At 54.4% G+C, this 25277-nt stretch overlaps 1 protein-coding gene and 2 long non-coding RNA genes across 4 annotated transcripts; 2 read left to right on the top strand and 1 right to left on the bottom strand.

Annotated features, from left to right (window-relative positions):
- Nucleotides 1-1707: 1707 nt before the first annotated feature.
- LOC128125366 (uncharacterized) lies at nucleotides 1708-4387 on the top strand. Its single transcript, XR_008223146.1, has 5 exons — nucleotides 1708-1810; nucleotides 2618-2712; nucleotides 3368-3441; nucleotides 4023-4134; nucleotides 4231-4387. It is a non-coding gene; the product is annotated as an uncharacterized LOC128125366 (long non-coding RNA).
- A 169-nt stretch (nucleotides 4388-4556) lies between these two features.
- Ssc5d (scavenger receptor cysteine rich family member with 5 domains) lies at nucleotides 4557-25094 on the bottom strand. Of its 2 annotated transcripts, XM_052762712.1 has the most exons (15): nucleotides 24876-25094; nucleotides 24341-24367; nucleotides 23756-24064; nucleotides 23127-23240; nucleotides 22807-22920; nucleotides 22191-22499; nucleotides 21377-21694; nucleotides 20778-20939; nucleotides 18727-19044; nucleotides 14882-15445; nucleotides 14481-14795; nucleotides 14126-14293; nucleotides 8309-8482; nucleotides 6212-6654; nucleotides 5775-5919 (listed from the first exon to the last, which is right to left on the bottom strand). In XM_052762712.1, exons 1-15 carry the CDS (start codon nucleotides 24898-24900, stop codon nucleotides 5884-5886), a joined length of 3396 nt encoding a protein of 1131 aa, XP_052618672.1. In that variant the 5' UTR covers nucleotides 24901-25094; the 3' UTR covers nucleotides 5775-5883. The 2 variants fall into 2 exon arrangements, with proteins under 2 accessions (XP_052618671.1, XP_052618672.1); XM_052762711.1 differs by having other exon boundaries at nucleotides 4557-6654; nucleotides 24876-25089.
- On the top strand, nucleotides 6661-10500 carry LOC128125367 (uncharacterized). Its single transcript, XR_008223147.1, has 3 exons — nucleotides 6661-6864; nucleotides 7374-7438; nucleotides 10090-10500. It is a non-coding gene; the product is annotated as an uncharacterized LOC128125367 (long non-coding RNA).
- Nucleotides 25095-25277: the final 183 nt, after the last annotated feature.

Consider the following 25277-nt stretch of genomic DNA (forward strand, 5'->3'; position numbering starts at 1 on the left):
TTTATTTTCATTTTTATGTACATTGATGTTTTGCCTGCATGTGTTTCTGTATGTGGGTATTGGATCCCCTGGAACAGGAGTTATAGACAGGTGCTGGGAATCAAACCCGAGTCCTCTGGAAGAGCAACCAGAGCTCTTAATCACTGAGTCATCGCGCCAGCCCTGTTTTGTTTTGCTTTAAAGTGGAAAACAACTGCAGAAGACATCTGACATGGACGCCTGGCTTCCGCACATACACACATGTGCTCATACACATGCTCTCACATACAAAGGCTGCACACACGTATACACAGCAACATTACCCAGAGAGTGGAGACAATGCAGACATCAGATGAACCAATGCACGAACACAATGGGACTCACCTGTGTGTGAGATACTATCAGGTCACGATAAAAGAACGAGTCGGGCACACGTCCTGGGTGTCACAGAGGCACCCTGCACCATCAATGCTAAGTCAAAGAAGTCGTCACAGAGGACCACAGATGGCAGCTGCATTCCCAGGAAATATGTAGAACAGACCACCCACAGTCGTAACGGAGCCGGTGGGCCAGGAACCAAGGTGCAGGGGTGGCAGTGACTGCTGAGGGCCATGGATTTCCATTTCAAGGGCAGGGCATGCTCTTAGGTTAGATTTCATAGCCAGGGAGCTGGAAAGGTGGCTCAGCAGTTAAGAGCACTCGCTGATCCTGCAGAGGACCAGGGTTCAGTTCCCCGCGCACGCACACACACACACACGGCAGCTCACAACCACCCATAACTCCTGTTCCAGGGGATGGGATGTCTTATGGCCTCTGTGGGCATCAGACACACCCATAGAGTACAGACATACACGCAGGCAAAACACCCATATACTAGGCGGGCACGCAGGTCTCTGTGAGTTCGAGGCCAGGTTTCTCTCTTTTTTCTTTTTCTGTTTTTTTCTCTTTCTTTTCTTCCTTCCTTCCTTTTTTCCTTCCTTTCTTTTTTTTAGACAAAGTCTCACTATGTAGCCCTAGCTGGCCTCAAACTCACAGAGATCCACCTGCCTCTGCCTCCTAAGTACTGAGATTAAAGGTGTGTGCCACCCCCACCCCCCACCCCCAGCTTTCTTTTCTTTTCTTTTTTTTTTTTTGGTTTTTCGAGACAGGGTTTCTCTGTGTAGCTTTGCGCCTTTCCTGGAACTCACTCTGTAGCCCAGGCTGGCCTCGAACTCACAGAGATCCGCCTGGCTCTGTCTCCCGAGTGCTGGGATTAAAGGCGTGCACCACCACCGCCCGGCCCAGCTTTCTTTTTAATAGCAACTGCCCACTACCCATGCCTCTTGCAGGAAAGAAGGTCAAAATTCACAGCCTAGTGCCTGTGCAGAGATAAAAGGCCCAGTGTTCTTCTCATAGGTAAGTTTTTGCTGTTTGTCTGTCTGTCTGTCTGTTTGAGTCAGTCTCGTGTAAGCCAGACCGACTTCAGACTTCCTGTGTAGCCAAGGATGACCTTCAACTCTTAATCCTCCTGCCTCCATCTCCTTAGTGCCAAAGTTACAGGCACACACCACTACACCCACTTTAGGCAGTGCCGGGGATTGAACCCAGGGCCTTGTGCATGCCAGGCAAGCACTCTACCAACTGAGCTGCAGCCCCAGCCCCGAGTAACAAATTATAACTAGATGTGCTGAGACATAGGCTGTGATTTGACAGGTCTTGGAGGTTTGTTCCTGAGCAACTTCCAGAGAGCCGGATGCTGGGTGCTCCTTGCCATGCTTCAGGGTGTAAGCGATGTGAGGATGTGGTGTTACAGTACAGGTCTAAGTTTTCTCTATCAACCATCATAGGCCAGGTGGATAATGACAGATCCTCATTTGCTTGATGTGTGTGTGTACGGGGTGTGTGTGTGGGGGGGGGGTGGTATGGGGGTGTGGGGGGGTGGTATGGGGGTGTGTGGGGGTGCAGGTCTAATGGAGTTGAGTTTGGAGTTTATCTGCACCCACCGAGCTTGCTCATCCTATGAAGCTACTGTTCTGGGTTGCCGCACGCTGGCAAGCGGACACGGAGCTCAGCTGTCCCCACGGAGGTGTCGAGGGTCAGAGCCAGCAGCGGGTGGGGCTGGCTCCCCATCCTGGCTGTGGGCCCTGGGGCCAGATGTTTGGGCTTAGCTGCCGGGCCAAACAGGGATAGAATGACTGAGTAATTAGGTACCCGGTTGTTTGGGGCTGGCAGAAGGTAACGGGGGTGGAGAGACCTCGGGCTAGAACACCCATCACACACCCACACACCTCTGGTTTGCGGAGGAGCCAAGGGCTGCACCTCAGGCTGGGCCCTCCGGCACTTTTGGAGAGATGACTCATAGTTAGGGTCCACCTGATCCCACCCAGGGATAGAGACCACGGTTTCTTCCAAGCTGGGGTACTGCTCTATGACACCCCAACGAGCCAGGACAGGAAGGAGAAGGCAGCAGAAGCCCTACCCTCCTGAGGTTAGCTCTCAGTAGTTATTTAAGTCTCTGGCTTAATGAGATCTGGGGACCAGAGAGCTGCCTGCATGTGCCTTTGCCTGGTGGCGGGATCAGAGTGTCCATCTATCAAGACCCCCGGACATACCCTCCTCCCTGTCCAAACCAGTAACTGGACCCTGCTGGCCTTTGCAGGATGCAGGGGCGCCAGGCTCCATCACCTTCCGTGACCTCTGAGCCGTGATCTGGGAAGAGGAGGAGGGACCGTTTTCCTGGCCAGGATTGCAGGGGTCAGAAACTGGAGTGCGGGGGTGGGGGGGGGTGGATGGGGCGGGGTGAGGTGGTGTCTTCCAAGCTCGTCCTTGGTTTACAGACCAGTAAGGATAGGTTCAGACATAGGAAGGGACCTGCTCGGGTCCCTAAGACAGGGGAAGCCATGAATGTCCTCATCTGGAACCCAGGACAAGGTCAAAGCAGGGGCATGTCCATCGTTCTTCCGGGGTTGGGTCCCAGCTCTGCCGTGTGCATTTGGTGATGAGCTAGACTGCTCTGAGTCCTTTCAGTGACGCAGATCAAGGTTCCACCCTTGCAGGACTATAGTGTCGATGGCAGGGCATTGATCTAGAGTCCAAGCTCCTAGAGGCGGTACATGCCTATAATCCCAGGACTTGGGAGACAGAGGGAGAGGGGATCAGGAGTTCAAAATCCAGCTATAGAGTTTGAAGCCAGGCTGGACTACATGTCTCTCTGTCTCTGTCTCTGTCTCTGTCTCTGTCTCTCTCTCTCTCTCTCTCTCTCACACACACACACACAGAGTTAGGCACAGAGAGGCATAGTTAGATATGTCTGGCATCACTTTTCCATTAATTCATTAACTTTACAGGGGACGTTTGTGGAGGTTAGAGGACTACTTACAGTAATTGGTTCTCTCCTTCCATTATTTAGGTTCCAGGGATCAAACTCGGATCATCGAGGCTTACATAGCAAGTGCCATCTCACTAGCTCTGGGCTAGCTCTTGGTAAGAAGGCATCTATCACATACCATCTCTGCCCATACAGGAACTAAGTCATTGGTAACCCATTTACAGATGAGAAAGCTGAGGCTGTGAGAAAGGAACAAAAACCCCAGAGGTATACGGGCTGCCTGCAGCCAAGATTGGACTCAAGTCCAGGTGATCTGATGCGGTCACGTAATACTTATCTTAAGAGCAAGGTCCCTGAGCTGGGAATGAAGTTCAGTTGGTAGAATGTTTGCCCAGCATGCATGAAACCCTAGGCTCAGTGGTGCACAGAACCAGGCGTGGTATTGCACATCTGTAATCCCAGCACCCCAGAGGTACAGGCAAGAGGGTCAGGAGCTCAAGGGCATCCACGACACACTGAACAAGAGGTCAGATTGGGCTACCCCCATGAAACCTTCTCTCAGGAGGGTCTGGAGTAGACAGGCTTGGGTTGTCATGGACCGGGGCACAAAATGGGAGAGCAGGCCAGTCACTGATTTCTTATGCACTGAGCCTAAGCACCCTCAGAAACACAATGTCACCATCCAGTCATCTCCACATGCCCATGAGGCATGCACTATTCTTATCCCCATTTATAGGTGGGAAACGGAGACTAAGAGGCCCGGGAGCTGGCTCGGGACTACCCCTAGCAAGGGCTCCTCCTCCCCGGCGTCCAGGCTGAGAGTGCATCTCCTCATCTGCTGAGCTGTGGTAACAGTACCCTCCCCAGCCAGTGTCAACGGAGATGGAATGACAGCCGGCTGTGGAAACCAGCAGTTCTCAGCCCCATCGGCTTGCCTTTCACAGGGGTTGCCTGAGACCATCCCGCATACCAGACATTTGCATTACCGTTCACAACCGTAGCAAAATCACAGCTATAAGGCAGAAAGGAAAATGCTGTTATGGTCGGGGGTCACCACGACATGAGGAACTGTATTCAAGGGAGGTTGAAAACCACGGCTAAAGGTGTAACACAGACGCACCGGTAAGTGCCAGTCCCTGTGACGGCAATGCTACCCTGCCCATCGGGACTCACGGGCCATGTGCTCTGTTCTTAAAGCTGGGCACACCACAGCTAAGGCAACTTCCTGCCTGCACGGATTCGTCACTGTCAGGACTCACCATGATCACCACGAGCACGATCAAGGCGATCACCAGCATGGCTAGCATATCAATGCCATCGCCATGCCTGCACGATTAACGTCATCACTCATCGCCACCTCCCATCACCGCGCCACCTTCCATCACCCATCACTACCGTCCAACACCTTCATTATCCATAGCCACCATTACCATACCCTTCCCCGTCACCGCCACCGATATCCTCAACACCATCATCATATTATCGCCACCATCTCAGAGTCACCATCTGATTACCTTCACCATCATCACCATCGCCGTGACCTTCACAATTAACGCCACCCCCACCACCAACACACCATCACCACCTTCATCACTACACCATCCACACACTCACGGTCACTCACATTGCACCATTACCATCATCATCACCTTTATTACCACCAACACCATCACTACCGTGACCATCATCATAAGCACCACGGTGTCACCCCCACCCACTGTGATCACTATCAACGCCACCATCACCCCATCATCACCCACACCGTCACCACAGTTATTGCCTTCACGTTCGGCACCATCACCATCACCATTACCGTAGCACGTGTGGCGTTGACCAGTTAGGGCCAGCATTGTGACTCTGTCCCTCCAGGGTCCCCCCCAATTCCCCAGTAACAACACCCACGCTCTGTTGGTAGAATACTTTGGTTTTCTCGTGTTTGTTTGAGAGGATCTTAAGCACCCGGAGTTTCAGAATGGGTCACACGTCTCCCCTCAGAGGCCTCTCCTCCTCCGTGGTGGTGGGGGTGGTGGGCACAGGCGTGCTGGGGGGCCAGGCCACCTCTGCGAGTCTCTTCACAGTCTCGCTCAGCTGCCCCAGGCCCTGAGCAGCCTCCACCAACTGGACTAGGCCCAGCCCCAGGACTCGACGGTCCTGCCGGTCTTGTTCCAGGACCTGAGTCAACCTCTGCAGCTGGTCACCCACCTCCCTCACCGCGGCCACCAGCTCCACCAAGGCAGGTGGCTCGCAGGCCATGACCCTTACGGGTGGTTCTGGGGGCACACATGGCCCAAGGGGACCTGGGTTGGGATTAGGGCTTGGCCCTTGAGTGAGGTGGTCAGGGGGAGGTTGGTCCAACGGGTGGGCCATAGAGGAGAGGTGAAGGTCGGGGGTCACAGTGGGGTCTGAAGTTGAGTGTGGGGTCTGGATAGGTGGAGAGGTTAATCTGGGGCTCTGGCTGCTGGGTGGTTTGGAGACCTCCGTGGATAGTGGGTCCAGGCTTGGGGCCGGAGAGGGCCTGGAGGGGTCAGACTCGGAGGCTGGAGAGGGCTCCGGGTTCTGCAGCGGGGATGTGACCGTGGGAGGGGCTCCCACCAAGGTCAGCTCTGGGCGGAGGCTAGGCTTGACCTTGGGTTCTGGAGGGAGAGAGGGAAATTCTGTCTCCAGGGAGGATGGAAGGGAGTTTGTAGGGGTGGCAGGGGCTGAGGAAATATGGGGGTTGGTGGGAGGTTGGGGCGTGGCGGTGGGGTGAGGGGTCCTGGGAAGCTGAGGGTTTGTGGTATGCTGAGGGGTCATGGTAGGGTGAGAAGTTGTGGTGGGGTGAGGGGCGGTGGTGGGGTGAGGGGCGGTGGTGGGGTGAGGGACGGTGGTGGGGTTAAAGGTGGTGGTGGGGTGAGGGGCTGTGAATGTGGGGGTCCTGGGGCTCACGGGGAGGTCTGAGGAGTCAGAACTCTCGGGGTCTACTTCGGGTGTTGTGCCCACGTCTGGGGTTGTGTCGGATTCTGGAGACAGCTCTGAGGTAGGGGGAAGGCTGGTCACTTCTGAGAGCGCAGAGGAGTCAGAGGTTAGCCCTTCAGGGGAGGCGGGTGCGGGGCTGCGGGAGTGCTCTGGGCTCGGAGTTGGAGGCAAACTGGCCGCAGAACTGGAGGAGGTGGAGTCGGAGACCGTCAGGGAGGGCATTCCTGGGGTGGGTGGAGATGTTTTGGGAGGGTCTGTGGGCCTCCCCGGCTGGGAGGCCGAGTCAGGGATGAGCAGTGGCCAGGAGCCAGAGGTCAGCCGTGAGCCAGAAGCTGGGGATGAGGTGGCGGGTGCTGTCCTGGCCGGGGTGGGCCGCAGCAGCCTGCGCTCGGGTTTTGGCTTCCTTGGGGAACCTGGAGGAGAAGGAAAGCGGGGCGCAGATCGGCCTGAGGTCAGTTCGCCCCACCCACCGTGCCCCGGAACGCCCCCTGAGGAGCTGACCAATGGGAAGGCAGAGATCTTCGTGACATCATGGGTCACCGGCAGACTTCACCAGGCCCTAGCGCCCCCCTCGTCTCCTCCTGTGGGGTTCCTGCCGCCACCTGGTGGCCTCTGAGGGGAAGGTACGTGGATACAAGTAGGGAAGAATTCCGGAGGATAGCGGAGGGCATGGGGAAAAGGCCAGGGGACCAGAAACATGGACACCCTTTGGGATGCAGAAATACGGCAAGACTGCTAGTGAACACCCACAGTGAGACTACGCAATAATTAACTTCACTGTCAAGTTGACTGGGTTTGGATTCACCTAGGGAACACCGCTCTGGACACGTCTGTGTGGGTGTTTCCGGAGAGATTTTACTGAACAGGGAAGAACCACCCTGATTATCCCATGGGCTGGGGTCCTAGACTAAATAAAAAGAAGCGACCTTAGTTAGGTGGGGTGCGCACGCCTTTAATCCCAGCTCTTGGGAGGCAGAGGCAGGCGAACTCCCTATGAGTTCGAGGCCAGCATGGTCCACAGAGTGAGTTCCAAGACAGCCTGAGTTACATAGTGAGAGCCTGTCTGGATATAAAGCAACCCAAAGGATGTGAGTGAAGCACCCAAATTTGTCCCTCTGCTTTGTGACCGCAGGTGCAACGTGACCAGCTGCCCCATGTACCTGCTGCCATGACGTTGGCAGACTATACCTTCACACGGTAAGCTGAAATAAAGCCTCCTGTAAGTGCTTTTTTTTTTTTTTTAGAGGACGAGGGGTCAGGCAATGAAAAATTTAACAACTACACCCTGTCTCAAAAACAAAATGGTGTCCCCCCTTTTCTATCAGTTTCTGATATGCCGCAGTGATTTGCACAGTCTAGATCTGTTGACGTTCTGGTCTCCGTGACTATGCTGCGGGAATAGCTCAAGCAACTGGGGGGGGGGGGGTGTAGTGCCATCCCTGGCCCCTGCCCACTAAGCGCCAATGGAATAGTAGGGATGCGGTGAATGGCAGAGCACTTACCCAGTAGGTGCAGAGCCCTGGGTTTGGTACTAGGACCACGAAGAAAAATATCAGATGCCGGAGTCGGCAGACTCAGGAGGCAAGAGTGGCTGGCACAAAGCCTGGCAGTTTGGCTTTGATCCCCAGGCCGTCCCTCCCAATAATCAAATAAATGTAAATAAGGAAATAAAAGTTGGGGGGGTGCACGCCTTTAATCCCAGCACTTGGGAGGCAGAGGCAGGTGGCTCTCTGTGATTTCGAGGTCAGCCTGGTCTACAGAATGAGTTCCAGGACAGCCAGGACTGTTATACAGAGAAACCTTGTCTCAAAAAAGAAATAAAAAATTATCATTGGGTAGATGCCTTGCCCCCGGTCATGGCAACCCCAAATGCCTTTAGCTATCACTGTGTGCCGCTTAGAATAATCCCCTCAGGTAAGCCATCTCTGCTCCAAATAATGACGGCTTGTTGTAGGCTGTCCCTCTGTTGGGTCTGAGGTAAGGATTGGGTTACCCCTGGGAACTCAGAGCCCATCTCTGCACCCCACAACACAAGGTCCCCAGGCCTCTGCTTTACCCGCACCTCACCTGTGTCTCCACGGGCTCTCGGAGCCGGAAAGGGGTGGCCTGGACTCTTGCCGGTGCCGCTGGTGACAGGAGGTCTGGGTTGGCTTGTGGTGGGGGTCCCTTTGTGGAGGTGCGACAGACCCCTTCGTGCAGGCGTATCCCGTGTCCAGGAGAGCTCATAACGACCCTGGTCATCTGCAGATGTGTGAGGAAGAGGATTGAGTCCTTCCTGCCACCTTCAGCCCCCTGGCAAATTACCACAGCAGGGGCTAACCCGTCACTCAGCCCCTCAACAACCGACGGCACCTCGGCCACCAGCAGGATGCTCATGGCTACTAAAAGCAGAAGCTGATGAAATGACCTCATAAAGGAAATACAGGCATTACTTCCAATCCCCCGAGGCCCCCGACCTTGGGTACAAACCCTCATAATAACTGAACTATCCCAAACAGTTTCTTTTTTTTTTTCTTCTGACCCATAGTGTGCACATACACACATATACACAGACACATGCACAAACATAAATGAATGTCAATAAACAAATAAGTGGATGAATAGAAATAATCAAAAGAAAAACCAGATTCCCCAATTTTATAAATCCTTGGACCACAGAAACATTTCCAGGCTGAAGTGAACAAGAAAAAATAAAGACATAGTTAAGGCCAGAGAAAGACGACGCTGCTGGCTTTGAAGAAGAAAGGGGCTGTGTCTGGAAAAGTCAAGAGGGCGGATTCTCCCACAGGGACCAGCCCTGCCAATACTGATCTTGGCTCAGTGAGACCCATGCATTCTCACCTACAGAAGATCAAGAAAGCGTGTGTTTAAGGCACTGGATCTGTGATGCCATAACGGCCAGAGAGATAAATGTAGGTGCTTCTCGTAGCTTAAAGTCTATCCTTGTTTGGGCAGGAGAAACAGCTCAGTGGTTAAGAGCATCCATTGCTCTTGCAGAGGACCCAAGTTAGGTTCCCAGCACACAATTCAGACAGCTCACAACTGCCTGTAACTCCAGCTTCAGATCCGGCACTGTGCGTGCACACACACACACACACTCACACACAAATAAACTAAATTTGTTTGAGACAGGGTCTCTGTACATATCTCTGGCTATTCTGGAACTTGTTATATAGACCAGGTTAGCTTCAAACTCACAGAGATCCACCTACCTCTGCCTCTGGAGTGCTAGGATTAAAGGTGTGCCATCACCATCTGGTCATAAAATAAATGTTTGTTTGTTTGCTTTTCAAGACAGAGTTTCTCTGTGTAGGTCTGGCTGTCCTGGAACTCACCGTGTAGAAGAGGCTGACCTCAAATTCAGAGATCCACCTGACTCTGCTTCGTGAGTGCTGGGATCAAAGACAGGTGCCACCACCATCTGAACATAAAATAAATCTTAAAAATAAAAACTCCTAGCCCTGTGACTCTGCAAGTTTTTTCCCAAAGAAAGGCCTTTGGTCCTCTGAGAATTCTCTTCCTGGGGCCAGTGAGGAGATGGTCCAGTGGGTAAAGATACTTGCTGTGTACCTGACGACCTGAGTTGGATCCCCAGCACTCCTACGGTGGAAGTAGAAAGCCAACTCATGCAAGTTGTCCTCTGCTCTCCACATGTGTGCCGTAGCACACACACATATGAATGAATTAAAAACCGACTCCCTTCCCGCTCGCCTCTGCTGGTGGATAATATCACATTTCTAGAAGGTTTCTCTTGATTTCTCTACTACAACCAATCATTCCAACCTTGGGATCCTGCACCCATGGGTCGTTGTAATACAACACTCTACCAACAACGTTTTCCATTCTAGGTGAGTTCATGGGCATTCTGCACATCGGAATGGGACATGCAGTCACACAACTCACTCCAGTCCCTGCGGCGTCTAGACTGGAGTCTGCTGCGTGAGTCAGATGCCAAACTTGTGCTCTGAATGACCGCACACATCACCCCAACCCAACGTGGTGCCTGCCTGCAATCCTACCACTGAGAGTCCAAGGCTTGCCTGGACAATGTAGTTGGCGTCCAAGCCAGCTGGGGCTATGGAATACGATGGTCTCAAAAGCAAGCCAAGAGCTGGGAGATATAATCTCCCTTTGTAAAGCGCTTGCTTTGCAGACACAAGGAACTGAGTGTGAGCCTCAGAGCACACGTTTAAAGAAAATAAAAGCCGGGCGGTGGTGGCGCACGCCTTTAATCCCAGCACTCTGGAGGCAGAGTCAGGCGGATCTCTGTGAGTTCGAGGCCAGCCTGGTCTCCAAAGTGAGTTCCAGGAAAGGCGCAAAGCTACACAGAGAAACCCTGTCTCGAAAAACCAAAAAAAAAAAAAAAAAAGCTGGGCATGCTGGCTCCTCTTAAAATCCCAGCACTGGGAAAACAGAGACAGAGGATCGCCCAGGCTTATCAGCCACCAGGCTAGCCTCACCTGACCAGCTCTAGGCCACTGAGAGACCCTGTCTCACAAAAACAGGTTTAGACAGTGCCTGTGGAATGGTACCAGAAGCTGTCCTCTGGCCTCCACACACACTGTCCATACACTGCAGGGACATACACAAGCATGTCACACACTCACATAAGACACATGTAAACTGTTTGAAACAGCCCCATCTTGGCCAAACACCCCATGCCTTCTCCTAAGTCTTGCTACATGGAACTGTCCCGAGAGTTCCCTTGTAATTCTGCATTTGTTTCCCCCTGGAAAAGATCCCCCTGCCTCAGGGATTAGCTGCCTCCACAGTGGAGGGTGCCTCGCATGTGATCAATTCCACCACAAGAGGGCGCTGAGGGGCAGGGAAACCGCCCCGATCGTGCAGAACAAAGGTTCTGGAACTCCGGCCACACCTGATGGAGGATCAGGGTCTCTAGGAGATCATTTCCGGTTCCAGCATCCCATTAACCAACCCTAATACCAGCATGAGATACTGCCGGGTCCAAGTCACAGGTCCCTGAGCCTGCTCCCTGGCTAGACTACAGATGGCCAGGCTGGATCCTGGCGACCAGTCAAAACGCGCCCCACCCCTGTGATGTAATGAGGTGCGAGGCAGAGGAGCAGGTACCTACCCAGCCAGGCCTGACTGCGCATGCCGGGCTCGAGAAAGGATGCAGGCTGATCCTCCCAGCAGCCACAGGCAGAGAGACACACGACAGAGGCCGTGATCGCTCCCAGTCAAAGTGGAGAGAGTGAAGACCGAGGAAAACAGCGGAGCGGAAGGGAGCGGGTAGGGCAGAAATAGTGTCACCTCGCTCACTGAAATGTGGGCTGCGGGAGACACAGGGGGAGAGAGAGAAAGGATGGAGGCCAGAGGAAGGACAAAACAGAAAGCGTGACCCGGAACACGACAGGAGCGGACCGGAAAGAGATGGGGTGTATGTAGTGCCCCGTGCCTGTAATCCAGCATTTGGAGGGGACGGGGTGCAGACAGGGAATCAAGGCCAGCCTCAGCTACAAAGTGAATCCCAGCCTGGGCTATCAAAGAGCTTATCAAGAAAGAATGGGGGAGAAGTGTGAGGGAGGAAGGAGAGAATGGGGGTGAGGCAGACGAGATGGCTCAGTGGGTAAAGTATGGCTCCGGCCTGAAACTCTACCTGGAACCCACGCGGTAGAAGGAGAGGACTGACTCCTACAAGCTGTCCTCTGACTTCACACACACACACACACACACACACACACACACACACACACACACACACACTGTGGCACGTGGGCCAGAGCATACACAGGCATGCACACATGCACATACATACACAATGTAGCGAGACTTTTTTTTTTTTTTAAGAAAAAGTGAAGAGGGTGAGACACGAAAGGAACAGGGGGAAGCCACGGAAGAGGTCAAGGTAGAGGGTGTGGAAAGGACAGAGAAGGGGAAACCCAGGAAGGCAAGGAGAGAGGAAGCGGTGTGAAACACAGTGAGTGATGGGCACAGTGGTGCATGCCCGTGATCCCAGGGCTGGGGAGGTGGAGGCAGGGAGAACAGGAGTTTTGCGCCAGTTCTGAGACAACCAAAGGAAAGAAGAAGGAAAAACAAACTAGTGAGAAATGGAATGAGGCGGTGAATTGAAAGGAAGACGGTGCTGGGTGGTGGTGCTGCTGCTGCTCACCTTTAATCCCAGCACTCAGGAGGCAGAGGCAGGTGGATCTCTGTGAGTTCGAGGCCAGCCTGGTCTACAGAGCGAGATCCAGGACAGCCAAGGCTACACAGAGAAACCCTGTCTCAGGGAAAAAAAGGAGAAAAGGAAGAGGAAGAGGAGGAGGAGGAGGAGAAGGAAGGAAGGAAGGAAGGAAGGAAGGAAGGAAGGAAGGAAGACACGGGCTAAAGAGATGGCTCAGTGGTTAAGAGCACTGGCTGTTATCTCAGAGACCTGGGTTCAATCCCCAGCATCCACATGGTAACTCTCACAACTGTAACTCCAGCTCCAGGGGATCTGACACTCTCACACAGACATACATGCACCAATGCAAATAAAAATAAATAAATCTTTTTAAGGAAGGAAGACACAAAAAGAAAGAAAAAAGTGGGAGGAGAGGCTGGAGAGATGGTTCAGCGGTTACGAGCACTGGCTGCTCTTCCAGAGGACACGGGTTTGATTCTCCCCACTCACACGGTGGCTCACAACCATCTAACTCCCGTTCCAGGAGCTCTGGTGCCCTCTTCTGGCCTCTGTAGGAATTGTATGCACGTGGTGCACAGATATGGATAAGGACAAAACACCCCGACCCATAAAATAATAAATACAACAAAAATTTTAAAGAGTGGAAGCAATGCAGAATTTTAAAGGAAAACTGAGAAAGAAAATACAAGATGCCACATGGGCGGGGGGGGGAGGAGAGAACAGCTCTAGAGATGAGGAAGGGGAGAGGGTGGAAATGAAATCAATGGGGGAGAAAGACACCAGGAGAGGAAAAGAAAATGGAGTCGAAAGTGCAGATAATAAAGTCAAGGAGTTGATAAGGGACATGAGCAACAGCATGTGCAGGAGGAGAGAGATGCGTCCGTGGGGCCGCAGGAGGAAGACAGCTGGGTAGGAGGTGTCCAGAGAACGCACTGGGTGGTGTGGTGGCTCAAGATCTCCGTGTGGGCAGCCGAGAGGGAAGGACACACAATAGCGAGACAGAAGCCATGGTGTAGTCGAGGGACAGATAGCTGTAGAGTGAGACATTGACCTGCTGGGCGGGTTGGGAAGGGCGGGAGGCAGAACCGGTGCCCCAGGGATCCCTGCCTGTGTCTGAGATCAGCTGACAAGGACCCAGTGTGGCCTGCCAGCTCACTTTCCCCAGTAGCTGGGGTAGGAAGCGTGTGCTGGTCTGGTAACCCTGAGCTGGGGGTTCTGGGTCATTCCCAGAGATGCTCCGGTCTGAGGGGGTCAGGCTGGTGTGTCACAGGCACTTCCTGGTCGCTCAGGACTTGCTGGTACCCTCTGATCTCTCAGACCCACAAGCTGTCTCACTGCACTCTGGAGGAGCCGAATACTGTCAAATCCAAGGACGGAACACATTTAGGATGTCTGGAGGATCCAGGGAAAGCCTGCAGGGCCGCAGGGCCCTAGGCCAGATCAGTTAGAAGGATCTGGATGGCTGACCACGGTGGCATGCATTTGTGATGCCAACACTTGGGACGGAGAGACAAGAGGACCAGGAGCTCAGGGCAAACCTCGGCTACATAGCAAGTTTAAGGCCAGTCTGGGAGTACATGATATATCATCTCAAAAAACAAACCGGGTAGGCCACGTGGCCCAGTGAGTAAAAGTGCCCGCTGCCAAGCTTAACAACCTGAGTTTGATTCCTGGGACCCCCGTCCTGGAGGGAGAGCTCGGCATACGCACCCACACAAGTTCCCGGTCAAGCCCCTCACCTGTGTCCGTAAGCCTCTGTGTTCCTGAAGAGGGGACTTCGGGGTTCCTGGTGGTAGCCCAGGAGAGAGTCTGTCCAGGCCATGCTGCCACAGTGGTCCCTTTGGTCAGGTCCTCTCCTGAAGTGGGGTCCCAGGTCCAGGAGGGGTAATCATCGTCATCTGTGTAGCCTGGGGAGAGCATGCGTCCCTTTCTGTTATCTGAGGTTCTTACCACTGTACTTCCCTTCCGGAGTCTCCTTCAGGAGCCCTGTCACGTCCCCACCCTGACCCCCCTCCGGCCAGTCCCTTAGATGACACCGTCACCCTGGGCCACTCGGACTCCCTTCCCTCTGCCTCCCTCACTGTTCCCCGGTACCGGTGCAGGTGAGTACCACGTCTTCCTCGTGGTCACAATTGTGCTTCCCCCATGTGCCCGAGGGGCAGTCGATCAGTGAGGTCTCACTACCCTTACAGCCCATGTCATCCAACCAGATGGGCCCGGTCCCAGGGCCGTAGTGGGTTTTGCCTACTCGGGGCCGGACCTTTCCACAGCCCAGTTCCCAGCAGGCGACTGTGGCGTCCCGAAGGTCCCAGCTGTCGTCACAGACTGTCCCCCACTGTCCAGCATGCCACACCTCCAGCCGGCCAGCACACCTGTTGGGCCCATCGGCCAGACGAACCCGGAAGGGACCTGGGGGGGTGGGAGGCCCTCGGGTTAGGAGGTAAGGGGGACTGCCTCGCTGCTGTTCCCAACCCCTTTGAGCCTCCACCACTCACCTGGTGGCACGGAGACTCCAGGAGATGGGGAGGGGGCTGGATCTCGGGATGACTCCAGAGAACCTTCTGGGCTCTCACCTGATGGCTCCAAGGAGGCCTGAGGGATTTGTGTGATGGTGGCCTCAGAGGTCACTTCTTGGGGGCCTTGAGTAGACAGTGATGCTACAGTCCCTGAGGTCCACTCCCAGGGGACCCTGGGAGTCGCCTTTGTGGTGGTATGTGACGTCTGTCTGTGGGGAGCCTCCGTGGTCAGTCTTTCGGGTAACTCAGAGGTACGTGGGGTTAGATTTAGGGTGCTCGAGGTGCCTGGGACCCTGGAGCGTTTAGTGGTGGGTATCCCAGGGGGTTGGGTGGTTGGTCTTTTTGCATTTTTAGGCACCCACTTCTTGGTGCTCTTGGGTGCTTTCCCTGGAGCCTTTGTGGTTTTCTCTAGCACACTGGAGGTGAGGCTGGCAGAGGCCTTGGTGGCCAGCTCTCCTGGAAGCCAGGCATCCTGATCTCTACCCAGCCCAGGGAGCCAGCTCCAGCTTAAGGGGTCTGAGATGGTATCCAGGCCAGGGGTCCCTAGGAGGCCGGGAGGGAGGAAAGAGAAGACGTAGAAACCATGATGATGGACTCAGGGAACTCCCCCACCACCACTAACCCATACCCTCAGCCCGCTTCTCACTTAAAAAAAGGCAGGGGGGGAGTGCTGGACTAGAGAGAGGGCTCAGTGGTTAAGAGCACTTACTGCTCTTCCAGAGGATCTGGGTTTGAGTCTTAGCACCCACATGGTGGCTCACAACTGTCTGTGACTCCAGTCTCAGAGAATCTGATGCCCTCTTCTGGCCTCTGAGGGTTCCAGGCACACCCGTGTTGCACAGATGTGTTGCACAGATGTACTTGCAGGCAAAATACCTCTGTGTGTGTGGGGGGGGGGGTGTGGGTGTGGGTGTGTGTTTCAAGACAGGGTTTCTCTGTGTAGCCCTGGCTGTCCTGGAACTCTCTCTGCAGACCAGGCTGGCCTCGAACTCACAGAGATCCGCCTGCCTCTGCCTCCCAAGTGCTGGGATTAAAGGCGTGCGCCACCACCGCCCGGCTAGCAATCTGTATTAACTGTATTTGTTCTCTGACAACTGCAAGCATGTCTATAATGAACTGCTCTCTCCATCCGCTCCCTCTCATCCCTAACAACACCCCTTCTCCCTACCCGCCTCTTTCCCCCTTGCACAGCTTTGGGTTGGGTTGTGTGATCCATTTAGCTCCATCAAAAGTCATCTGTGTTACCACTGGACTGGGACATTAGAGCCTGGTATGCAAATTAAAACTACCTGGAGATCCTACCCCACCCCAATCAGAATGACCAGCATCAAGGAAAACAGTGACAGCAGATGCTGGTGAGGATGCGGGGAAACGGAATCCTTCTTCACTACTGGGGGGAGGGCAGAGCGGCGCAGGCGCCGTGGAAAATTAGCGCGGAGAGCCCACAAAAAGCTGGAGAGAGGCTGGAGGGATGGCGCGGCAGGGAAGAGCATGTACTGCTCTTGCCCAAGATCTGAGTTCCATTCCCAGCACCCACGTCAGCAGGCTGACGGCCACCAGAGCCAAGGCATGTGGTGCCTCCGGCCTTTGAGAGCATGGCACTTGTGTGTGCAAACCTACACACAAACAAACACATACACATGATTAAAAGTAATGAAATTGCCAGGCGGCGGTGGTGGCGCACGCCTTTAATCCCAGCAATCGGGAGGCAGAGCCAGGTGGATCTCTGTGAGTTCGAGGCCAGCCTGGTCTACAGAGCGAGATCCAGGAAAGGCACAAAACTACACAGAGAAACCCTGTCTCGAAAAACCAAAAAAAAAAAGTAATGAAATCAATACCTTTCCAAGGCAAGGCATAGAGCTACTTATGACAGCTATTCCCATCCCAGGCACATACCCTAAGGCAGTGGTTTTCAGCCTTCCTAATGCTGGGATACTTTCATACAGTTTCTCATGTTGTGGTGACCCCAACCATAAAATTTTCGTTGCTACTTTATAACTGTGATTTTGCTGCTGTTATGAGTCATAACGTAAATATCTGATATTTCCAATGGTCTTAGGTGACCCCGTGAAAGGGTCATTGGACCCCCCCAACAGGGTCTGAACCCACAGATTGAGAACCATTGCCCTAAGGACTTCATATCTTACTCTTCGAGACAGGGGTCCACTAAGTTGCCCAGACTGGCCTTGAACTAGAGACCCTCCTATCTGAGACTCTCCAGTAGCTGGGATTATAGTCTTCCCTTCAAGCCTGGCTTTTTCCCCCTGAAGTTTTATTTTTATTTGGTGTGAGTGGTTTGCCTGCATGTCTAGCTGTGCACCGTGTATACTCAGTGCCTGTGGAGGCCAGAATAGGGCATCAGACTCCCGCAGAACTGGAGTTAGAGGGCTGTCACGTGGGTGCCGGAATCAACCCTGGGTCCTCTACAAAAGCAGCCAGTGCTCTTAACCATTGATCCATTTTTGTTGTTGTTGTTTGTTCTTTTTGTTTTGTTTTGTTTTGTTTTTAATGACAGTGTTTCTATAGCCCAGGCTAGCCTTAAACTCTTAAGAATCCTCTTGCCTCAGCCTTTCAAATGCACATATTACAGGCATGCCCTGCTACCCCTGGCTTTTCTTCCATATTCATCAGCCTCAAGAGAGGCTCGAAGTCTACCAGGCCATGTCCCTGGTCCCGATCCTTCTGTGGCTCTCCCAGAAGAGAGAGGGGCAGAGCTGATGACTCTGTTCTTTGAGTCACCATTATCCATGACCTATCTTTCTGGTTAGGCGCAGTCTAGGATGAGCCATGCCCAACACAAGCTTGGGTACTTTGCCCCTGGCTCCAGGAAGATGACTTCTAAGCCCTTGGAATGTTCTTGCCTGGTAAGAAATTCCTTGTGTGTATGTGTTGAGGGGTGGGGTGGGCTGGAGAGACGGCTCAAGGCTTAAGAGGACTGCCCGCTCCTCCAGAGGACCCAGGCTCAATTCCCAGCACCCACATGGCAGCTCACAACTGGCTGTAACTCCAGTTCTAGGGGACCTGACACCCTCACACAGACATACATGCAGGCAAAACACCAATGCACATAAAAATAAATAATCTTTAAAAAAGAAACTAAGAAATTCTTTGTGTGTTTGGGGGACTTGCGCCATGTTAGTCTACAATGACAATGTGACTTCTGAACAGCCATGTACACATTCAGCCCCTCCAAACAATGCCAGACATCAAGCTAAGACAACACATCTGGCTGGCCATTCTTGCAGGTTGTCACACCCATTGCTGGGAGAATTCAATACTGTCCACCCCACCCCACTGGGAACTCATACCTGCAGTCTGCTCCATGTACCCTTTCCCTTGGCTGAACTCACCCTGCACCTTCACTATGGTGAAGCATGGCCCTGAGCTAACGGCCTCTCTCCTTCCTGAAAGTCCTTTCATGGACTGAACCTCAGTGTGGTCTTACAGACCCCCCCAAACTCCACCTTGTCACACTGGTTTGCAATAGCTCGGTTTGTGTTCCTCTTTCCCTCCACGGGGCACCAGCGTCTCAAAGACCCATAATACGTTCATTCCATCCTGTGCACCCAGCTCCCAGCTCAGGGTCTCGCACTGGAGTTGGAAACTAGGCTCCTAAAAATGGGGAAATTGCACTGCCAACATCGGTTTTTAACTAGCTCTTATTTTGGCCAGACTTAGGCAATTTGAATGAGGTTATATGAGCTAATTACCCACTACAGGGCTCGGGCTTAGTAAGCACTTGGTCAAGTTACCGACACCCCTGGTCTCCATTCCTTCCTCTAGAAAACCCTTGTAGAGCCAGAAGACGGCTAGTGTGTCCTCACCAGTGCAGGTAACCCCGACATCCTCATTGTGGGCGCAATTGTGCTTCCCCCAGGCAGCAGCTGGGCATTCTGAGAGCGAAGCCTCGGTCCCCACACAGCCTACATCATCCAGCCAGATGGGGCCGGCGCCCCAGCCGAAACGGCCTGCTGCAGGGTCTGGTTGCCGAGGTCCCCCGCAGCCCAGCTCCCGGCAGACCACAGCGGAGTCTCTCATGTCCCAGCTGTCGTCACAAACCGTCCCCCAGCGTCCGTCATGCCATACCTCCAGCCGGCCAGAGCACCTGCTGGGTCCAGCCACCAGGCGCAACTGGGGGGACCCTAGAATAGGGAGAGAGAAAAAAAAGCCAAGGGTTAGGGTCAGAAAGCCCATCTGGCACTCTTCATCTGCCTGCATTCCGCCTTCCTTTCCAAACGTCCATCTATTCACCGTCTAGACTTTTCCTCATGAATCCCTCCGTCCAGAGAGCAGATGTTGATCAAGGTCTCCTCCACACTGGCCACAGAACCAGGCCTAGCTGGCTGTCTCCTCAGAAGGCTAAATATAGAACTGCCGTATGATATAGAAATTTCACTGTTAGGAATAGACCCAAAATATATTGAAAGGGGACTGGCAAGAAGGTATTGATCTTTGCGATGCACTTTGGAATTCACATTGCAGCCTGGGCTGGCCTCAAACTCAATCCTCCTGCCTCAGCCTCTCAAGTGCTGGAATTGCAGGAGTACACCACCATGCCCAGTGAACCAAGGGAATTACTTTACTTTCTTAGGGTTTTTTAATATTACATCCATTTATTTACTTATTGGTGTGTGTGTGTGTGTGTGAGCGTGTGCAGGAGGGTGTGCATATGCAACCATGTGCACGTGAGGGTCAGAGGAAAGTGTGTGAGAATCGGTGCTCTCTCCCCACAATGAGTCCTGGGGTGAAATTTGGGTTGTCAGGCCTGGTAGCCAGCATCTCCACCCACTGAACCATCTTTCTGGTCCCAAGGGATGTTTGTGTGTTTGTGTAGATGGATGGGTGTGTGTGTCCATGGGGAGTGCGTGTACATTCATGCAGAAGCCAGTGGTTGAGTGGTTGACATCATTCTCCGAGGTTTTTTTTTGTTTTTTTTGTTTTTTTGTTTTTTAAGGCAGGGTCTCTCACTGAATCCGAGGCTCACTGATTTGGATCAACTGACTGGGCAGCAAGGCCCAGGGGCCCCCCTGTCTCTGCTCTTCCAGCCCTGGAATTACAGGTGTGCACTGCCTCAGCCAGCCTTTCATCCGGTACTGGGGATCTGAACTCTGGTCTTCATGCTCGCACAGCAAGGACTTTACCCACTGAGCTGTCTCCCTGGTCCTCATCACGTCAAAATAATTCTCAAGCTGTGCAGTCACTTGGAGCAAGCCAGAGGACGTTGTGACGGTCCCACCACAGGGCTTGGGAACCCAGAAGCTTTAGATGGCGGACTGTCATCCTCATCCTTCTGCCCTGCTCAGGACCCAGCTACAGAAAGTGGAACTCTTGTGCAAACACAACTCTGGATTTTAGGATATCAGCAGAACATTAAAACAAGTACTTGGCCTAGGCAGTGGTGCACGCCTTTAATCCCAACACTCGGGAGGCAGAGGCAGGTGGATCTCTGAGTTCGAGGCCAGCCTGGTCTACAGAGCAAGTTCCAGGACAGCCAGAACTGCACAGAGAAACCCTGTCTCAAAAAACCAAAAACCAAAAACAAACACCCCCCCCAAAAAAAAAAAAACCCAAGTACTTGGGGCTGGTTAAGAGCACTGGCTGCTCTTCCAGAGGTCCTGAGTTCAATTCCCAGCAACCCCATGGTGGCTCACAACCATCTGTAATGAGATCTGGCGCCCTCATCTGGCCTGCACGCATACATGCAGGGATACATGCAGACAGAGCACTGTATACATAAAAAGTATATAAATCTTTTTTTAAAAACAAACAAACAAAAAGCAAGTACTTGTCCTGCTGAGCAGGGGCATGGGCTACCTTTCTTTCTATGAGCAAGTTCCATGGGACAATCTCACAGCCAGGACAGAGAGGGACTCACCAGCTTCGGGACCAGGCTCTGGGGGGGCAGTGGGAGAAGCAGGCGGAGTCCAGCTGCCTGCTGGGCCTGGGGTCTGGCCCACGGAGGTAGACAGAAGCCTGGGTGCTGAGGTGTTGCTGTCCACTGCGGGGGCTGTGGGCTGCACAGCACCGAGAGGCATGCCTAGGAGGGAGAAGACGCTGGTACCACCTCCAAGGCTGCCTCCTACCCAGAGGAGGCCCAAGGCTTCCACGTCCCTGACCCGAAGCAAGAAGTGGGTGGGAATAAGAGGGTAGAGCGAGCAGGAAATGGAGGGAGTTTGGAGGTGAGGGAGAAGACGGGCGGCACTCCTAAGCAGGTAAGATTGGCTTGGGCTAGGAGCAAGGAAGTAGGGCTCACCCCATCAAACACCAGACAATATCCAGTGTCGCTTAGGGAGACCAAGTCACCTCTAGTTGCCTTGGACCAAGGTTTCACATAAGAATATAAGATGGGGAAAGAGGGAAATCCATCACAGGAAGCGAAGCGTGAGCAGGGACCACTTCTTTCCCGCCCACTTCGGGTGACCACACAGCCCACTGTCTCATCTTTCCCCATTGATGTCCCTCATAGGCCCTTACCATCACACACGGCCCCAGCATCCTCCCGATGATGACAGTCATGTTGGCCCCAGGGCCTCGCAGGGCAGAATCGCAAGGCTGTCTCATTCCCCCGACATCTGAGATCATCCAGGACGATGGGTCCAGCCCCCTCCCCGAAGAAGGCCCCCCCTGGGGCGGCCAGCGCGCCCCCACAGCCCAGCTCCCTGCAGGCCACAGCAGCATCGCGAAGATCCCAAGCGTCGTCACACACCGACCCCCAGCGTCCACCGTGCCAAACCTCCAGGCGGCCAGCGCAGCCGTGGGGACCATCAGCGAGGCGCAGCCTGGGTGCAGGACCTGGGTATAGGACGTCAGGGGACAGGGTGATAAGAAGTTAGGACCGATGAGGAGCTGCCGAGCTAGACCAAGAAGAGAAACTAGAATGGGTTTGCAAGGACTGGGTTAACACTGTGAGAGTCTCGGGATGGGTGAGCAGGTACTGAGTTAGACCAGTGAGGAATCAGGATGGGTGGATAGGTACTAAGTCGTGCCAACAGGGAACGAGAATGTGGGGGGAGGAAAAGGAGCGGGCAGCAGAAGGAGGACAGGGAGTGGAGGAGGGAGCCCCCAAGTGCCCTTCTATGGCCCCCAGCTGAGGCGTGGCAGGCTAAGCCCAAGCTTCGATCCTGCCTCTCCCATTTCTCCAGAGAACGTGTAAAGAGATAGACCTGAGGCCTTTTACTGCTTCCTGGGGGAGGGAGGAGCTAGGATCCGAGAACTGAAGAGGGGAGGGGGTAGTCAGCTCCCCCTTCCCCGCCCCCTCACCCCCAGCCCCACCCCCACCCCTGCATACCAGTGCAGACCAGCCCCGCATCCTCAGTATGGTCACAGTTGCTCCGGCCCCAGGGGCTTCTGGGGCAGTCCCGGAGAGCCTGCTCTCCTCCTCCACACCCTACGTCATCCATCCACACGGGTCCTGAGCCAGGTCCGAACCTGGCACCCCCAGGGGCGGCCAGCGCCCCCCCACATCCCAGCTCCCGACAAGCCACAGCTGCATCTCGGAGGTCCCATCCATCATCACACACGGTGCCCCAGCGTCCACCGTGCCAGACTTCCAGGCGGCCGGCACATCCGTGGGGACCTGAGACCAGGCGCAGCCGCTCTGGGGGATACAGAGAAGGGAGACTGTAAGAGGCTATGTCTAACGTCAACTTCTGGGGAAAACGGAGGCCCAGAAAGGGCAGTGAGGTTTGACTGAGGTTTGTCTGCCGACTGGCTCATTCAGAAAAGAGAACTGTCACTGGTAGGACCCCTGGGTCTCACAGATCAGTTAGAGGAGGGTGGCCAGCCCTGACTGAATCCTTGGAGGGCCACAGGCAGAACGGAGGTCTGCGATCTTCAGTTTAGCTGGGCCTGCTGTCCCACGGCACCCAGATCAAGGAGACAAGGAAGATCTGGAAGAGACTCACCTTGGCGGGGAGCTCCATTTGTCAGTACAGGGGCCCGGGTGGACTTGGCCTGCTTGGGTGGCCTGGGATTCTTCTTGCGAGGGCCATTCTGGGAGCTTGCTGCTGGTTGGGGGGCTGGGAAAGTGACACGTGACCAGGAAGTCAGGCTCTGAGCTGTTCACCCTTCCTGACTCCTAGGCATCTGTCTAGGGATCCCTTGCTGAGAGTCTGAAGTGCTGGAGGATTCCCACTGGCAGGAAAACATCTGTAGCAAGATGACCTTCCCCCATAGCTGAGACAGACTGGGGTACAGGGTGGGAAGCCTAGTCTTTTGTGCTCACCATGAGTCACAGGGGGCTCCTCTGAGCTAGGGCTCAGCTCCCCGGACAGTGGCAGCCACGGATCCCCATCCAGTAGGGATGTTGAATCTTCTCTAGAGTTAGCTGCACGCTGACCTACGGGAGAGGACCAGAGTTATGAGAACAGTAACGGTATAAAGAATAGAGAGGCTAGCAGGGAGGTGGTGGCGCACGACTCTAATCCCAGCATCAGGAGGCCGAGTCAGGCAGATCTCTGTGAGTTCAAGGCCAGCCTGGGCTACAGAGCGAGATCAGGACAGGCACCAAAACTACACAGAGAAACCTTGTCTCGGAAAAAAAAAAAAAAAGAAGAAGGAGAAGGAGAAGAAGAAGAAGAAGAAGAAGAAGAAGAAGAAGAAGAAGAAGAAGAAGAAGAACAGAGAGGTCACTTGTCACTTGATCCCTGGGACAGAACAACCTGGATGCTTGAATTCTCTGGGGCTCAGAAATAAGTGATTGTAAGCTGGGGGTTCTAGGAGGTGAGGAGGAACCTGGTCTTATGGGGATAGGGAATTAGGCATTTCTCAGCTTCTAGACAGCTCAAATCTACAAGAACTATGGACTTGGGGTTTCTGGGGCCATCACCGTAGGAGGAATTTGAGTCTCTTTACCTACACAGACGACGCCTGCGTCCTCCTCATGAGAGCAGATATGGGCCTTCCAGCCCCGGTGGGGACAGGTGCCCAGCTGTCCCTCACTGCCCCGGCAGGCCAGCTCACTGAGCCACACGGGCCCAGTGCCCTCCCCGAAGAAGGCACCCCCGGGGGCGGCCAGCGCCCCTCCGCAGCCCAACACACGGCAGGCCACTGCAGCGTCCCGGAGGTCCCATCCGTCGTCACACACGGTGCCCCAACGGCCGCTGTACCAGACCTCCAGGCGGCCGGCACAGCCATGGGGACCATCAGCGAGGCGGAGTCGCTCTGAAGGGCGAAGGAAAGACTGTGACCCCAGACAGAAGCCCTGTGGCCTGGGGGCCAGGGTGGCAGTAAGGGCAGGGAGCTGCCTTGCAAGGTGCCAGCTACCCTGGAGGCAGGACCCTGGACCCAGACTCCTGGGTACAATGAGAGGAGTGTCTCAGAGATATTGGGGGCTGTGTGGAAGGTCAGAGTGGAATCAGGGGAGCAAGGAGGGACCAGCGGGAGAGTGGCGGGAGGCTTGGAGCTGCGTGAGGCCAAGTGGAGAGTCAGGACACTTACCAACAGCCTGGGTCCCCACCAGTATTGCTGCAAAGGGGGTCGGAGGGAACAGAGTGAAGGTGAGTTAGGGGGGAGGGGTCCTCTCCCCAGCGCATGCTCCCGGCTTAAGTTCGGTGAGAAACATCCACTCACATACTGATTCCTCACACCTCTGAGTCAGAAACCCCACTGCTGGAATGGACTTTGGGTGGAGGCTGGGATAAGTTGCAGGTCCCTGGGGCGGGTGGGGCCCAGATGCCTGACCCTTGAAGACAGGGCTGGGGACCAGATTGAATGGTGGGAGTGATACCCCCCCCCCCCGCAGTGTGAATGCAGGGTAACAAAGGGTAGGTCACTTGGGTTGCTAGGCAGGACGTGCAAAAGGCTGGGTCCCTGAGGGATTAGAGGGGCCGGCCAGATGTCAGGATATTCCAGAGCACCAGAACCAGAACTGGCTCCCTGAAGCTGAGTCCCTAAATTGGACAAGCTAAAGGGTCAGAGGTGAAAGTCCAGGTCCCTAAGGTACCCCCTCCCCCAGAGGGAATGGGTCACTCACCAAGGAGGCAGGCCAAGCCCCTCATGTTTGCAGAGTCCAGGGCAGGGGTTGGGGGTGAAGGGGGAAGGAGGGGAGGAGAGGGGAGGAGGAGGCAGCCAGAGAGAAAAGGAGGGAGGTGGCCGCCCGGCCCGCCGGAGGCGCCCTGGACAGCTAGGAGCAGGCTGGGCTGAAGGCTTTGCCAGGAGGGAGAGCTGCTGCAGGGAGGCAGCAGGGGACAGGAGGGGGAGGGGGCTGGCCGCAGCTGAGGCTGCAGGGGGGGGGCGGGGGGCGGGGGGCAGGCAGAAGGGAGGTGTTCAAGTGCAAACACCCACACTGGAGGAAGGCGGCCAGCCAGGCTCCAGAGGGCCACGTGCTCAGAGATGCTGATGGGGATGGCAGCTCTGAGAAGGGACAGGCCTGGGT

This window comes from Peromyscus californicus, unplaced genomic scaffold (genome assembly GCF_007827085.1).
Source record: "Peromyscus californicus insignis strain IS unplaced genomic scaffold, ASM782708v3 Scaffold_4__1_contigs__length_199733344, whole genome shotgun sequence".
NCBI lineage: Eukaryota > Metazoa > Chordata > Mammalia > Rodentia > Cricetidae > Peromyscus > Peromyscus californicus.

Coding starts and splice junctions, on each gene's coding strand:
- Ssc5d (XM_052762711.1), bottom strand. CDS start 24,900: ATGAGGGGCTTGGCCTGCCTCCTTG. Junction 23,241..23,755: donor CGCAGGCGTCGTCTGTGTAG/GTAAAGAGACTC, acceptor CCTCTCCCGTAG/GTCAGCGTGCAGCTAACTCT. Junction 6,655..8,308: donor GAGAGCCCGTGGAGACACAG/GTGAGGTGCGGG, acceptor CTTCTCCTCCAG/GTTCCCCAAGGAAGCCAAAA.